General features: G+C 38.2%; 1 protein-coding gene across 1 annotated transcript in view; it reads left to right on the plus strand.

Moving 5' to 3' along the window:
• Positions 1 to 630: 630 nt before the first annotated feature.
• The window catches only part of SLC15A5 (solute carrier family 15 member 5), a 74439-nt gene continuing 56895 nt past the window's right edge, over positions 631 to 18174 (plus strand). Inside the window, exons 1-3 of the mRNA XM_070407827.1 lie at positions 631 to 991; positions 3746 to 3968; positions 16698 to 16867. Coding sequence (XP_070263928.1) covers positions 631 to 991; positions 3746 to 3968; positions 16698 to 16867 — 754 coding nt within the window. The remainder of the gene's footprint in view (positions 992 to 3745; positions 3969 to 16697; positions 16868 to 18174) is intronic.

The following is an 18174-nucleotide window of genomic DNA, read 5'->3' on the forward strand; positions in this document are numbered from 1 at the left end:
ATTACTTTCTTGCAAACTCTGCTTGTTACCTAAATGTACTAGCACTTTTGTTACCTAATTAGCTTTCTTATCAGAATCCCAACCAAAAATAACAAGAAATGTAATAACGATAAGGTATCCTGCCCCCCTCAAAACAGATTTCCTTGCGTGCTTTATCTCTTGGTACTGTTCTGGCTTGTTTAATTAAAGTATCAGAAATTATTAGACTCAAATTATTTCTTGATCTAGTGCTCAAATTCTCCTGGAAAAACAAAACAAAACAGCTTCTTCTGCTTCGGTATTTAAACCTTTATCAGTGTGAGGCAGATGAGTTTCCCACACATATGCAACCAGATTCAGGTAATTTGATATAATTTGGGAAGAAGAGCCTAATTTAGCCTCTGAGTAATTAAGCAAACACGCTTGATTTGGGTACCAGGGGCACCATGAACATCAGTTACTCATGTCTCCTCTCCTATGTGCCTGGGTCATCAAAATGAACATTAGCGTGCAAAAAAAATCCTGTGAAACCTTAGCATGGAGCTGTGAAATTCAAAGCCAAGATCTTATTTATATTTTCATTTGAGAGGTAGAGGTAAAAAATCTCCAAGTTCAAGCCACTAACATTAGTGGTACTCAAGGAGGGCAGTCATGTCTGTTGTAGACTTTGAAATAACTGAGGAGAAAGCACTTTTAAATGACAGCATTGAGAAAGAGAGAAATATAAGACAGATTGGTTACCTCTCTTCATCACACGGTGTGGGGAAAGCTCGGGTTGGAATCTGTTGGCTCCTGGTGGAGCTGTGCGAGAGGTTCACTTTCTTCGAAGTCGTCTGCAATATGATCCCTTTCTGCACAGTCAAGCTTGGCCACCACAGTCACCAGGCAGCCATTCTGAACTTGTGTTTTATCGGAGCTTCGATCCTTAGCCCTGTGTCTGCGGGGTGGTTTGCTGATGTCTGCCTGGGAAGAAACAGACTGGCATATGTTTGCTTATGTCTACATTTTCTAGGTGAGTGTCCTCTTCTGACTGGATTGTTTTGCAATTTAATTGCATGGTTTGTCATTAGAATTTATAGTTTATGTTATTTCTGCCTTGCTCTTAGGGTCAAATGCGATCAGTGAGGTAAGAATGTTGTTTCAATTTATTTCATCATCCTTATTATTTGAGGGATGCTAGTAAGTGTGTGTGTGTTGGAGGATGCTTTAATACCTATATCGTTGCACTGATTATGTCTTATAGTAATTAGCTCTTTACCTGTCGGTCTTTTGTACTCCTTAGAATGCCTCCTTTCCTCTGTCCTATCCCAAATCCAAATTCATGACCAATGCTATGCAAAGCATGTAGTGCATTTACTCCACAACTAAGATAAAATGCTATAAAGATTTTTGAAGTCCATGTAGAGTAATTGAGAAATGTTTTCATCAAGTGGTGGTCTTTCAATTAGTTACATAGTAATTAAGATTGCGTATGAAGATGTTTTTTCTATATCATGAAATATGGCTGTATGCTAAAAAATGAATGAATTCAAACACTACCTTGTGCCTCTTTACATAGAGAGAAATAAATATATCTAAAGTTTGAGAATAAGGTGATTGTGAGAAATGTTTGGGAAATATCAAGATTGTTTGAGGTCTAGAGAGCAAGTTGATAAACAGTCTAGAATTTTAGCCTGAAAAGTTCAAGTTGTCCTTCTAGACAACAAAGACTCACTGATGATATGATGAAAACATTTGGGAAATGCTTTTCTTCAATAAATGGGAGGGGCAACCACAGGGAGAGGTTAAATAGGGAGACAGAGGGAGACCAGAAATCTCAGGATGATGGTCTAGGACAGCGATTCTCAACCTGTGGGTCGAGACCCCTTTGGGGGTCAAACTACCCTTTCACAGGGGTCGCCTAAGACCATCGGAAAACACATCTATAATTACATATTGTTTTTGTGATTAATCACTATGCTTTAATTATGTTCAATTTGTAACAATGAAATTGGGGGTCACAACAACATGAGGAACTGTATTAAAGGTCACGGCATTAGGAAGGTTGAGAACCACTGGTATAGGAAATGGAGATGTGTTAATTCAGGAGAGAACGTAAAAAAAAAAAAGCCACTTAAAAACTAGGCAACTAAATTATGACATAAATATGATGGAGGAATACAAATCAGCTCCAAGTTTCTGAGCTGAGGAACTTAGAACATGTATGCTGTTCACCAATATGGAGAAGTGCAGCAGAAATGCAGATTTGGGGCACAGTGGGTGAGATGAATGAGGAAGGGATGGGTTCTCAGACATGCAACGTATCACACAATTTCAGGCAGGTGGTAAAGGATCGCTCGCCGAATGGGTTAGAGTGTGATACCAACATGTAAGCTTCTTTACTGCTTCAGTCTGTGAAATCAAAACTAAGCCACTGCATGGCAAATATTCATTCAACATTCAATGGACATTTCTCACTGACATCAATACTCTGACCCAGGCACTGTTCTAGAATCTGCAAATGCAACAGAGAAGAAAGCCCAAGTTGACTTTCTGGTGCAGGGAGTGAGAAAACAAGTAAACTTATACTATGACAGGGGTTGATGAGTGTCATGATGAAAAACATGCCAGGTAAGGGGACAGGATGGGCTGGACAGTCACAAGGTTGCTGTTCTGTATCAGGGAATGTTTTCTGATAAGGAGATGTTGAGCAAGGGCCTGAATGATTAGCTCTTAACCTGGTAACAGGCTGTAGCAGGAGTACTTGGTAACTACTTAACATGGTCATTAGTTAACATAGTCATTTCTATTAGTCTAAATTCCTGTGCAAATCATCAGACTAGGACTGAACTTCAAGCTTTGTAATTTGGCAAACAAAACACTTAAATCAAACTCCATGACCACTCTTTTTACTAAAAATCATTTCCTTTTTTAAAAATTAAATCTTTTGTTGAAAGTATTACATATGCCCTCTTTTCCCCCCATGGACCCCTTCTAGCCTGGCCCCGGTCCCGTCCTTCACTACCCTATTGCCTGTGTCCATGGGTTACACAGATATGCATGTAAGTGCTTTGTGTCCCCCACTTACCGCTGCCATCAATTTCCAACACGCCACTGAGTATCAGAGGTTCTGTTAAAAATGTGTCTTCTGTCTGAATTGCTAAAACCTGAGCTCAGAAAGGCAGCTTTCTCTTACTTCACCATCACTTCTCACCTCTCTGTGCAGCAGTGAGGCTACCCCCCCACCCCCCACTGCGTGAGGAATGAGAGAAAGAAGGGCATTAAAAGGAGAAAGAGAAGCAGAAAAGGAAAAGAGGCTATGCTCTCCTCTGTAGAATAACTACACTGTTATTCTAAAAATGCTTTACTTCGCAGGCTTCTGAGATGTCTGAGATACCACTTTTTTTTATCACTCTATTGATTAAGAACAAATAAATCTGGTTAACAGTGGTTTTTTCTGGGGGTGAGATTACAGGCATCTTTAATTTCTTACAGAATATATTTCTGAATTACTTTAATTTTGTTAAAATGGGCATGATTTGCTTATACATCCTGAGAAAAACAATAGTTCAAGTTTAAGGGGGGACTCTAGACTAGTTTAAATACATATTGAAGGACATGTTCACATTTAGAAAAATCCTGCTGTCTCCAAAATGGCAATGGTTAAGATATTTTAATAAGACAATCACAGGACGATGCTACTTTCAGAGGAAAAACCTTACTTGTGATGTGATTTGGTGATGCATTTGGTTTATGATATATTTATTCTCCTTTCCCCCGTCCACAGGCACTGCTCTGTTGTCTGTGGTTGCCTTTCCTTTGGAAGATTTCTATGTAGGTGGTCACCATATGACCAACCGCATACCAAAACAGGAGCAGAGCCGGCTGTTTTACGTAGCTCTGCTGGCCCTCTGCCTCGGCTCGGGAGGAGTAAGAGCCATCGTTTGTCCACTGGGCGCTTACAGCCTCCAGGAGCCTGGATCACAGAAACGAGTGTCTTTTTGTAACTGGTAGGTAGCACTGGTTGGGAGAGAAACAAGGTTATGGCATTCCTCTCTCTTTTGGGATTTCTCGTTGTTTGCTTTCTGGTGCCCTTCTGAGGGTAGTAGCCCAGTCTTCATCATTGATTGGGCTAGGCCAGTGGTCGGCAAACCGCGGCTGGGCAAACCACGGCTCGCGAGCCACATGCGGCTCTTTGGCCCCTTGAGTGTGGCTCTTCCACAAAATACCGACTTCTGCGCATGGGCCACAAAGTTTCAGTCGCACTGTACGTGCATGCCCGCACGTGGTATTTTGTGGAAGAGCCACACTCAAGGGGCCAAAGAGACGCATGTGACTCACGGGGCTAGGTGCAGTGGTCAGCAAACTCATTAGTCAACAGAGCCAAATATCAACAGTACAACGATTTTGAGAGCCAAATTTTTTAAACTTAAACTATATAGGTAGGTACATTGTTATTAACTTAATTAGGGTACTCCTAAGGCTTAGGAAGAGCCGTACTCAAGGGGCCAAAGAGCTGCATGTGGCTCCTGAGCCGCAGTTTGCCGACCACAGATAGGGGATTTACAATGTGACCATGCCCCGACAATGATTCAGGCACTAACGACAGGAACATATGAGTCGGGTACAGAGCAACACAACTTCCCAGCACCTTCTGAAAACACACTGATACATTTACCCTCCAAGTAAGCAAGTGTGAAATGGCTTGGCATAGTGCAGAGAATGTGGCTTTGGAGTACATTCAAAGCAGGCCTGGAGGGAAGTCTCACCTCTGTTTGACACAACTGCCTGACCTCAGTCAAGTCATTTATTCTTTACAAGCTTCAGTGTAATCATTCCTAAAGAGATATAATAATGCCTCTTCTTGGCTTTTATTAGAGGTAATAATGTATATACTGCCGGCAGAGAACCCGGCACATAGTAGGTGATCAATAAGCAGTAGCTATTATTGTGAGTTATTACATTGGGTTGGACTAATTTAGCAGGGATTATACATTCAGAGGGCAAAACAGAGAGAATATGAAAAGGATAGAAGTATTGCACAATATTTATTTATTTATTTATTTATTTATGAGAGAAAGGGGCAGGGAGAGAGAAACATGGATGAGGGATGGGAAACATCAATTGGTGGCCTCCTGCACACCCCTATCGGGGATCCCAGCAACCTTTTGGCGCACAGGAGGATACCCAACCAACTGAGCTACACCGGCCAGGCTTGTATAATTTTTTAAAACATCAACCAGTATCTCTGCTTTGCATCCACTTTGCCCCCATCATCTGAAAGAGTTTGTATTCCTTGACAACCAAACCACGTTTCTGTGGGTCTTGGCCTCTTCTGATGAGTTCTTATACAGTTTTATGTGGTTTTGCGGAACCAATTTTTATTATCAATTATGAATTCAAAAAACTGGAAATTTTTAATTTAAGGTAGAGCATTTCATAGAGAATTTTGTTGTGTTTTTTATTATTCATCAGTGGATGTCAAACAGATCTGAGATACATTACATCTTTTGTTCACACTTTTCTGTGAAATGGGTTGCCAACATTTTTCTAAAATGGTCTGTCTTTCCAACGTTAACAATGAATAATGTTAGCAATAGATAAAGCAATGCCCAGAGAGCAACAGACAAAATGTTTTCAGAAAATTTATATTAAAATCATTAAATGAAAAAAAAATGTTAGCTAGGTCCATGCAGTTATCCAAGGCAGTTAGTCTCTCTCTCTCTCTCTCTCTCTCTCTCTCTCTCTCTCTCTCCAATTATATTAATATTACAAAGCACTCAGGCCTATTTTGGATTAAGTCCAAATGTCAGAGAATGATGAAGTTTCACCTACGGTGGAAGGAACTCTTCACTTCTTTATAGAAAATTCTGCCTCCTTGACCTGCCCAAAGGAGAAAGAAAAATCTTTTACTTTTATTCTATTCAGAAGTTTAATCCTTAATTAGCAACATCATTTTGATTAAATAAGACTCTAGAGGATGAAGACTGGCGAGCAATCGGTTGTTCTGGAAGATAGCTCTAGAGAATATATTGTGCTGTGGTCTTAGTCATTGAGTTGTGTTTAATCAAAATGACATTTCTCCGTGTGGATTACAAAGGAGACATTATATAAATGAAATATTTCCTCTGGGAGATGGAGGGGACTCCCAATGGGTTTGTGCTTTAGGACTTTGCAAAGGGGGAAGGGGAATTGGGTAAAAATGAATTTTTGCAGCTGTGAGGAGCGGGCCAAATTTAGGATGAACGCACTTTGATTTGGTTACCTGTTATTTCCTAATTTCATTAAAATCTCTAACAAGTAGAGCCATTAGGTATTTTTAAAACCTAAGTTAAAGCACCTAAAAATGTGTATAAAGAATCAGGGTGTTATTCATTACTGTGTAAAAGAATTATTTGAATAATAAGCTCCTTAAAGGCTAAATCTGGTTGCTTTAAAAATTTTTTTTTCAGTTTAAACACTAACTAAATAAATTTTTAGCAACAGCTGCTTGTTGCAGTTTATAGAAATGAATGTTAACTATTCCTGTACATACTGCAGGGACTGGTGACAAGACCGACAGAGACCCCCATTGGGCAGCCACACAGCTGGCATGATCCTGGCTCTGTCACTTTGGAGTTCTCATGGTTTTCAGCAAGTTCCTTAACCTCTCAGAGACCCAGGTCTCTCATCCACAAAATGGAAATACCTTGGAGGGCCATTTATATATTTACAGCTTATATATACTAGTAAAGTATCCTAGCAGAATATAGGTATTCAAGTCAGGATAGCTATTACTGTTAATACTAAATGACAACTAAGTCATTGGCTAAAATCATTGTTTAAGTTCTGGAAAAGAGGGAACCCATTTAAGAGGAGACTATCTTTCAAATGGGCAGCCCGTTCACTTATAATCTATTTCTCCAAGTGAAAAATGCCTCCAGAAATTAATAGTCTGGTTAATATAACGAATGTCAGTGGTGTCTTTAAAAAACAACCTACCACTGGGATCTATAACTACTTGAAGGCCGCATCCAGTTCTGTTTTCAGCACAGATGTCAGATGTTCATAGTGACAAGACCCTTAATGAGATGTGTTATTGTATCTGCACCACCTAAAGCTTCCCAATGATCATGTTAAATGGTGCAGACTGGAAGTTTCAGGCGTTGAAAGCACCACTTCCAAGTAGAGCTGCCAAATGTAGGTGAGTAAAACCACTCCCAGCCAACATTACCATCTGGTACTAGATCTTCCTCAACTGTGTACCTCATTGAAAGCATGAAACAAACCTCCATAAAATCAAGAAGCATAATGATCTGCCAACATCTTCGCACCACTATCCAGAGCAGAACTTGGCTCTTTCAGCATTTTCCCAAATCTGAGGTGTACAATTACGAGTCACCACACGGAGATCATCTAGGTAAATACACTTGCGCAGAATCTTTCTTTTTTTTTTTAATTGAACCTATTGGGGTGACATTGGTTAATAAAATTATATAGGTTTCAGGTGTACAATTCTATGATACATCATCTGTATGTTGTTTTGTGTGTTCACTGCCCCAAGCCAAGTCTCCTTCCATTACCATTTATTCCTCCTTTACTCTCTCCTACCTCCTTCCACCCCCTTTCCCTCTGGTAATCACTATACTGTTATCTATCTATGAGGGTCTGTTTGTTTGTTTGTTTGTTTGTTTGTTGCTTAATCCCATCACCTTTTTTACCCAGCCCCCGACTCCCTCCCCTCTGACAGCTGTCAGTTTGTTCTCTGTATCTATGAGTCTGTTTTTATTTTGTTTGGCAGAATCTTTTCTAGAAGCAAAAGAAGGTGGATAATTAAGTCTGTTCATGACCATCATTTTTTTAATTAAATCTTTATTGTTGAAAGTATTATATATGTCACCTTCCCCCCCCCCCCCCACCACTGGCCCCTTCTAGCTGGCCCCCGTCCCCTGCCCCAGGCTTTTTTTGTCTATGTCCATGGGTTATGCATATATGCATACAAGTTCTTTGGTTGATCCCTTCCCACCCACCTCCACCTTCCGAGAGTCCACAGTCTGTTCCCTGCTTCTATGTTTCTGGGCATGACCATCATTTTTTAATTCTACTAAAATTAACCTCAAACGTTACTTCCACGTTTCTCTACTTACTTCACCTGATAACATATCACATCTGTGTATCATAGTCTATTGGTAACATAGGCTAGTTACCAGAGTGAATTACACATGATTTAAAGGGCCAAAGAGAATATTGATAAAGTTCTTGAAAAAGTCCAGAAATTTTGAATATCTAGTGCTCAAATTGACCCTACATGATATCTGTCTCCTATTAAAATGTTCTAATTTTAAATACTTACTTACTCAAATATAACATATTTTATCTTAGGAAAACACTAGAGGCAAAATTTTATTATCCTACAGCATTTTTCCAGAAGCTGTGTTAATATTCACTTGAGTGTTGTTTGACAGCCTCACCCCCACCTCATAAATCAGAATTTTCGGGGAGCCTCGCTAAAAAATGTACATTTTCAGCAAGTGATTTAGGATTTTGAAAATAGTCCCAGAGACATAAGGAATGGGGACTCCAAAAGCAGTCTAGCAATATCGTTGAAAAGAAATGGAACTAAACATTGATTGAACATACCTAATGTGTGCCAGACTTCTTTGTAAATTTTTATAATTCATAGTTATTTTTCACATTTCAAAATCTACCTGATTGAAAAATTCTACATAATCCTTGAGAAAAAACCCCCACAAAATGTGAATCTGCATACATTCTGCAATAGTAAGTTATTATTTATAAAGTACACTTCAGCCAACAAAATCAAAGCAGTTCATGGAATAATCCTGCAGACTCATTAATACTCAAAATATCCTTCTTGTTGCATAATGAGGAGTAACCTATAAATAGCTTTAAAAAAATCATTAGACCTTCCAAAATTCTATTAGCATGGGCTCTAGCCAAGTTTAACAAATGCTTCACTCACCCTAATAACAAAAGGCACCTCCTTCTTTATCTCTACCAACACTGTAAGCTTGCACGAAATACACCCAGAATTTCTCTCCAGTAGTTAACTGTGGAAACCAAAGAATATTGGGGGAGGGGGATTGGAGAGAATGACAATTCCTTATATTTCTTATTGCTCTTGCTGCCTCCTGATCTTCTTAAACTCTGCTTGGTAGTTTTTAAGTTTTGTAGATGTGTGAGTAGAGACTTATGGTCATCAGTAAACATGAGGTGGTTCAAAGGTCTTGAACTCAGAAATGAGAAAATGATATACGTAAACAACTGTTAACATGAGTATGTTGGCATCCTATCCTATGTGCACTGTAACATTATTTACAATAGCCAAGATCTGGAAACAGTGCAAGTGCCCATTGGAAGATGAGTGTATAAAAAGCTGTGGTACATTTACACAATGGACTACTACTCAGCTGTTAAAAAAAAAAAAAAAGGAAAGGAAATCAGTTGTTGTAACAGCATGGATGGACCTGGAAATTATTATGCTAAGTGAAATAAGCCAGACAGAGAAAGACAAATACCATATGATCTTACTTAAATGTGGAATCTAATGAAAAAAATAGAACCAGAGGGTTGGATACATGGAACAGACTGACAGCTATCAGAGAGGAAGAGAGTTGTGGGGCTGGATGAAAGAAGGTAATGGGATTAAGCAAAAAATCATATATGCATAGCCCATGGATACAGACAATAGTGTGGTTTTAGCCAGAGGAGTGGGAGGATAAAGTGGAGATGGGCAAAGGGGGCAAAATGGGGACAGAAAGAGACTTTGCTTGGAGCTATGGGGGCACAATGCAGTGTGCAGATGATGTTTTGAGTTGTACACTTGAAACCTGTATGGTTTTGTGAATCAATGTCACCCCAATAAATTTAATTTAAAAATTTTAAAGAAAATAATATAAGTAATAATGCAAGAATTTAAAAAGAGAGAGAGAAAGAGAATGAGAGCATTAAAATAGTGAGAGAGGCAGTGAGAGCGGGAAGAAGAGAATGTAGCATCCCCTCAAATTTCTTAATTAGAAATATATATTTTACTTTAATCTTGCTGTGTATTCACCAAAATCAATGATCTTCCTGTAATAAACTGCCATTTCTTCAACAGCATTGTTGAAATAATTTATAGATAAAAAGTGAGAACTGTACAATTTCCATTTTATCCTCCTTTTTCCAAATTCATGGCTGCCAGAGTATTCTTTGAAACATTTCAGTGGGCCAATGGTTATGCTAAAAGAAGCAATGATTGACAACAGCCATTCACCAAGAAATCAGCACCCAAGTGTTTCACTGACTCTTCTAAACAGTTCAACTTTATCCCTTTGAAGAGCTGTAAATCCCCTGGTGAATTATCTAAATACTGTTCAATGCACAGAATAAAATATTCACTCTGAACTCTTTACATTGTCCACTAATGCTCTAAAGATCTGAATGTTCGATACTTCTCAGGTTAGGAAAGAACATTTTAAACCATTTCTCCTAAAATCACTTAAACTCAGTCTAAAGCACGTCAAAATTATTAAGCCTAAGAACAACTGAGTGAGTTTTAAAATTATTACTAAACAAATTCAGGTAAATATTTAAAATAAATAATCTCAAAATATTTTTGCTACTTTTACATTAACAATGTTTTTTTCCCTTATTTGTATTCAACACCATAAAATCATGAAGACAAAAAAAATTACCACTTATATATACTCCGAGTTATTTGCAGCTCCCAGTCCGTATTTAAAAGTAGACTAAAGAAACATATTTTTACTGCTGCTTTCAATTTTCCTTAATCACTGGTATTTGTTTTGCTTTAGTACTTTGCTCTCTGGCTTTCTGTGTGAAAGGTGCTTTATATGTTCAATTTGCTAGTGAACTATGAGATGAAAGGAGCCTTAATGGTGAGTTTGAAGACTGTGGATTTTTATTTCTTTTATTTTTTTTACAATTGATATATATACAATTTCAGCCTTAATTATCTATGGCTTGTCCTGTTCATGGATCAACAAAGACATATATAAAACATGCCTGTACTGTGTAATTCTTTCAGAAAATTACACAATCAAATAGGTTGGGTGGCATTTGTTCAAATACATTTAGTACTTTATGTGAAATCTCTTTCTCTACATAGATATTCAGCCTATAATTCTTTGGTTTCTGACTACCTTTCACAAGATTTAAGTCTTGCAATAATTGTAATTTTCCTTGACCCTCTTTAGACAATTCAGCTTACATCACCATGTGGTGTACTGAAGAGTCACACAGTGTCCTCTTGGATTTTCTCAGCAATACTTAACATTTAAAAAAAAAAGAATTTCCTAAAGATTGAAAGAAATATAGCATTGCTTTCAGCTCCAGCTTCTCTCTGTTGCTTCAGCCACAACTCAAATGTGCAGCTTGCAACAGCATGAAAGGATGACCCGAGGCTGAGCCTAGGGACTCTCTCCAGTTGTCCTAGAAAATTCTCACTTCATACCTCACCCACATTGTGATGTTTCTATTAGTGAATTACAGCAAGTCAGTTTCCTCAGCATGGCCATGTTTGATATGTAATTACTTTCATAGATCAATTATTAAAGGTTTGGATTTGTTAATGTTGTCATTTGTTTGAATTTTTATCAGAGATGCCATGTTATTATCAATTAGTTATTCATTATCCATTTATTGTGGAACTAGAACTGTGCTAGGTCCCATGGAGACATGGATATAAAGAATAAGGTGTTGCTGTCAGGGAGCTTGCTGATCTAGAAGTGAGAACACAAAACTGACAAAAGTGAAAAATGGACAGTGCATGTTTGCTTTAGAACTTCAGAGAAAAGAAAAAGTAGAATATTCACGAGAACAATGAATGAAGAAAAAGACATTTGATATGGGACTTTGAACGTGAGACAGGGCAAGCCAAAGAACCTGAAAAGTCACAGGGATGGACATGAGCAGGCATGTTTATAGGATAGGGAGGAGACTAGCCTAATTGGACACATCCTTCCAAATCGATATCACATATCTATCTACTCTCCCTTTCCTTTGCTACCACTCTGGTCCAGTTCACACTCAGCTCTCATCCAGATGATTACAATAGCTACAATTGGTCTCCTTACCAAGCCCTATCTGCAATTCAGAGAGCTGACACAATAATACTTTTTTCTTTTCATCTAAAATCAGATCATTTCAGCCCCCTGTTTAATTGCCTTCAAATGGCTCCCCAATGCACTAGAAATAAAATCCAAACACCTTACCAGAAACTTCAAGGACCTAAAAGATGTGGACCAAGTTAACTGCTTCGTCTTCTTTTCTTTTCTTTTTTTTTTTCAATATATTTTGTTGATTTTTTACAGAGAGGAAGGGAGAGGGACAGAGAGTTAGAAACATCGATGAGAGAGAAACATCGATCAGCCGCCCCCTGCGCACCCCCACTTGGGACGTGCCCGCAACCAAGGCACATGCCCCTGACCAGAACCGAACCTGGGACCCCCCCAGTCTGCAGCCCGACGCTCCATCCACTGAGCCAAACCGGTCAGGGCGCTTCGTCTTCTTTTCTAACTCTCTGTTCCTGTCACTATGCTCTAATTTCACTGCTCTTTTTTGTTCCTGAAATCAAGATTGGAGAAAATGAACAGCAACTACATTTGCTTGCTACTTATACAGCTACTATCTGTGTTCTTCATTCAATCTTTACAAAAATTCTGTGCATAAGGTATAATCCCTATATTTTAAAGAGAAAGACCCAGAATTCTAGAGAGACCCAGATCACAGGTAATGTGATTATCAGAGTTGTAATTCAAACTCAAGTCTACTGACAACCATTCCAAAGAGAAAGGACAATATTTATAATTAATGCTACATAAAACATGTTAAGAGGCATGAGTGAAAGGTAATTCGAATGTTAAACCCTGGATTAGTGAGGAAATGGTGGTGTTACAAAATCTATAACTTGAAAGACCTGGAAAGAAGTATAAGAAAGACACCGAGCCCAGGTAGCCTCTCCTTAGAGACTGCACAGAACAGGTGGCTTCTACTCACGGCTCTGCAACAATGCAGCTGTGAGAATTGGGATGAATCATCTCCAATGCTCAGATTTCTTCTCTGAAGAAGAGGGGCCTTGAGTTAAGCAAGGATTTCCTAGATGCAAAACCAAAAGTATGATCTGTAAGAGAAAAAAAAAGATAATTTGACTTCATTAAAATTAAGAATTTGTCCTCTTCAAAGACACTGTTAAGAAAATAAAAAGACAAAATATAGGCTGGAAGAAAATGTGTAAAACACATGTTTGATAAAGGACATATCTAGGTTATATAAAGAACCCTTAAAACTCAATAATAAGAAAATAACCCATTTTTTTAAATGGACAAATTATTTGAATGGAAACTTTACCAAAGAAGATATACAGATGGCCAATTCGCACATAAAAAGAAGCTCAATATCACCCGTTATTAGGGAAATGCAAAATAAAACCACACATCTATTAAAATAACTAAAATAAAAATTGACCATACCAAGTGTTGCCCAAGATACAGAGGTATTAGAACTCTGATATATTGGTGGTGGTAATATAAATATGTTACAGCTACTTAAAAATCATTTGGAAATATTTTAAATGTTAAATATACATCTAGCATATCACCCTGCTATTCCACTCTTATATTTTACCCAAGAGAAATGACAGTCCATGTCTATACAGACACTTGTACATGAATGTTCAAAACATCATTATTTGTAATTAGCCATAAGCCTGGGAAAGTGTCTATCAACAGATAAGTGGATAAATAAAATGTGGTATATTTATATAAAGGAATACTCCTTGAGAATAAAAAGGAATCAACTACTGATAAACATAACAACATAGAAGAATTTCCAAACAATTATGCCAAGTGAAAGAATCCAGATACAGAATACCTATTTGATCATTCCACTTACCAAAAAAAAAAAAAATCTATCAATTGAAAACAAATCTGTAGCAACAGAAAAAAAAGATCAGTAATTCATGGACATAGGGAAGGAGTGGCAGAAGGGAAGGATTACAAAGGAACATAAGGAAACTTTGGGGAATGATGGATATGTTCATTCTCTTGAATGTGGTGATCATTTCATGGGTGCATACATTTTCAAAACTTATCAAACTGTACACTTTAAACACATGCAGTCTATTGTATGTCAGTTATATCAATAAAGTCATTTTTAAAAAACAAATAAGTAGAAAACAGTAATGAAGACAATATTGGCATAAGGTATTGGCATAAGGATAGATTAGTGGAACAGAATTGAGAATCAGGACAAAGCATCACATTTATGTGGTCAATTGATTTTCAACAAAGGTGCCAAAAAATTCAATGGGAAAAGATCATCTTTTCAATAAATTGTATTGGAATAGTTATATATCATACTAGAAGCCCAGTGCACGAAATTCGTGCACAAGGGGGGGGGGGTGTCCCTCAGCCCAGCCTGCACCCTCTCCAATCTGGGACTCCTCAAGGGATGTCCCTGTAGGATCGGGCCTAAACCAGCAGTGGGACATCCCTCTCATAATCCGGGACTGCTGGCTCCCAACCACTCGCCTGCCTGCCTGCCTGATTGCCCCTAACTGCCCTCCCCTGCTGGCCTGGTCCCCCCCAACTGCCCTCCCGTGCAGGCCTGGTCCCCCCGCAACTGCCTTCCCTTGCAGGCCATCTTCTGGTGGCCATCTTTGACCACATGGGGGTGGCCATCTTGTGTGTTGGAGTGATGGTCAATTTGCATATTACCTCTTTATTAGATAGTATACCAAAAAAATTATCCATAACATCTTACTGAAAAATTAATTCAAAGTCTTTTATTGGTCTTACATAAGATCTAAAACCATGAAACTACTAATAAAGGAAGGAAAGAAAATTTGTTGGCAATACCCGCCCTACTTCATCTGAGTACTATGGAAAAACTGCCCCCTCACCTCTGCTGGCCCCATAGTATCAGGAGAAAACAGGAATCTGATACTTCTCTCTCTCTCTCTCTCTCTCTCTCTCTCTCTCTCTCTCACACACACACACACACACACACAGGAACAGAAGCAGGGCACTCTGATTCCCAGCCTGGGGGTGTTAGTGAGGCTTCGAGAGGAACTGGTCTTCTATCCCCTGTCAAGCAGAAACTGGCAGTGCTACAATTCATTCTCCTGGGTAGTGCCAACTGGGCACAGCAGGGAGCTAAGCCTCCATCCTCAGCCAGTTAGAGAAATGAGGTAGGATAGGAGTCTGGTCTTTAATTAATTAACAACCTAGTTTGGCATCCTCATTTCCTCTCTCCTTCAATTAGATGTATAGGAAATGCCATAGGATGACTCCCAATGGGTCACACTTTTGACAGACCCATCCCTCTGAATGGGGGAATAACTTGTAATCTGACTCCACCCAATAGAATATGACAATGACCAGATAATACCCAATGATTATTTTATATTATCCTAGAGGCCCAGTGCATGAAATTCGTGCCCTGGGTGTAGGGGGATCCCTCAGCCTGGCCTGTGCACCCTCACTCCTTGGGGGATGTCCACCTGCCGGGGATCAGACCTAAGCCAGCAGTCAGACATCCCTCTAGCAGTCCAGGATCCCTCTCTCCTTAGCCTGCCTGCTCGTTGCTTCTTACTGCTCAGCTCACTGCATCTTCCCCTTGGTGGGGAGGGACCACGGGAGGACTCCAGGGCATGTCAGGCCCATCTCGCTCAGTCCCAACTGGCTGGACCCCAGCAGCAAGCTAACCTACCAGTCAGAGCGTTTGTCCCCTGGTGGTCAGTGCACTTGATAGCGAGTGGTTTAGCAGCCTAAGCATATCATTAGCATAGTACACTTTGATTGGTTGAACAGATGACCAAATGACTGCACACTTAGCATATTAGGCTTTTATTATATAGGTTGGCAAAGTGAAGGGATTTTGCAATGAAATTGAGGTCTACTCAGTTACTTTTGAGGTCATCAAAGGTGAGATAATCTTGGTATTTCAGTGGGCTGGGTCTAATCAGGCAAGTCCTTTAAATTTTAGTGATAATGTAAGTGCTCTAAAACTTAGGTATATTAGTATATTATAAACTAAAACGTTTATAATAGCTCATAAAACTATATATATAAGTGGATAAATTTTATTATATTTAATTTTACCTTAATAATTTTTTAAGTTAATATTAAGGACCCCTCTGCAATGAGATTCTAAGGGCAGGATTTCGACCCAAGGAAAGGTTGAGAGATAGAGATGATTTCCCCAATCTTACAAATCCTATTCACAAGGAGGAGACACTAAAAGTTTTATTCAATGACATGCATTTCTTTGATTTAATGCAGGATATGCACACAACCTGAAGATTCCTGAGTTTTCCCAGGAATAGAGATTCAACTCTTTAACCATGTAACTTTCCAGGTTCATTGGGTATATGCAGGTGTCTATGGCTTCTTTAGCTCCACAACACAGTTGAGAAGCTGCTGCAAAGACCATATGACCCGCAAAGCCTAAGCTATTTATGTCAGGCCCTGTACAGAAAATACCTGTCAACTTCTAATTAGATAAAAGAGAATATACTTTCTACACATCTTTTAAATAGAAATGAAACAAAGATAATAAAACTCTAAGACAGCTGTTAACTATAAACTTATTTAGAAATCCAATAATATTTGTAAAATGTACTTGAGCTAACATGCCACAATTTTATAGCTTACATTTATATAAAAGCATTAAAATAAGCAGTTGCTATCTGAAGTAACTCAATGGTGTTTTTATTTTTGTCTGTCTGTGTACCTCAGGTTTTATTGGATCATGAACCTAAATGTGACTGTTGTCTTCCTGGGAATATCTTACATTCAGCACTCAGGGGCTTGGGTCCTGGTTTTACTTATTCCTTTTATGTCTACACTTATGGCTCTGATAACTCTTCATATGATGCATTGTAACCTGATTTATCAGCCAGAAAAATGTAAGTAAATCACATTTTACATTAACTTTCTGGTTTTTATGGTTTTCTTGACATATCTCCTTCCTCCTTGATTCCCTGTAACTTCTCTTTCAATAGAATTTGTAGATTCCGCTAGATATTACACTTGGGAGCAACGGAATCTGCAACAATATCAATAATCTCTATCTTCTTTTAGTTTTCCCTTGTTAAATAGTTTTAATAATGGAATGTTTTAAACATAAACAAAAGTAGAAAAAAAATAATATATGAGTCCCATCTATTCAGTTGTGAGCTTCAGTAATTACCAACTTATCTCTACTCGCTTTTTTTCTCATCCCTCCTGGCAATTTTGAGGCAAAAACTAAATATTATAGAATTTAACTTGTGTATGTGTGTATATAACATACATATTATGTATGTTACTTTTAAAAAATAATCAAAATGTCATTATCACACACAATAAAAAATATAATATTTATTTATTAAATTGAGCATTTATTAATAACATGAAATGCCTGGTCACTGTAAAGTGACTTTAATTGTTCCCATTTTTCAAATTTGTTTTGTTTTCTACTTTATTCAAATCAAATGCAAATAAGGCTCAGATAGCCTAAATGGTAGACATGTCTCTTCAACCAGATATATCCCCCAATGCATGGGACTACATACTAGTACAACCAACCAAACCACACCTTTGCCTCTGTCTTTTCAAAAAAAAAATTGTTTAAGAATCTGAACATTGAATACAGTGTTTCCCTTAGTCTAGATTTTGCTGATTACATTCAACAGGTTTTTCTCCTCCTCATTTCCCATAAGTTATCTGATAGACCTAGACAGTTCATCAGATTCAGATATTTCTTTTGGCAAAATTCCTTCATAGATGGTGTTATGAACTCCAATCAAGAGGCAGAATGTCTGATTATCTCTGTGTTTCAGGACCAGCACCTATTGATGATTTTTTCCCAAATCAACCACTCCACTAGGAGTTGCAAAGTGGTGATATTTTATATTTCTTTTGCTTTTATTACCTGAAATAATGTTTCAACAACTACTTACTTATACAGATATACAGTTTATATAAGAAAAAGAGACATCTATTTTTTGCTCTATTTTTAGATTTTCAAGTTCATGAGTTAACCTTAAAAATGTTCCAAAGGTAACCTATTAGTTGCCTTTTTAAAAAATAGATTATTGTTCATTCATGAACATAAAAATTTTAATGTGTTTCAATCTACTACAATTATTGATGCTCAAATTGTTCCATAGTTAGGCACTGAGGTCCTCTTCTTGTGGGTGCCTGAGCCCTTCAGACAAACCTCTGTGTGTTT

This window comes from Myotis yumanensis, unplaced genomic scaffold (genome assembly GCF_028538775.1).
Source record: "Myotis yumanensis isolate MYYU_CA2020_CCGP unplaced genomic scaffold, mMyoYum1.0.hap1 SCAF_3, whole genome shotgun sequence".
Taxonomy (NCBI): Eukaryota; Metazoa; Chordata; class Mammalia; order Chiroptera; family Vespertilionidae; genus Myotis; species Myotis yumanensis.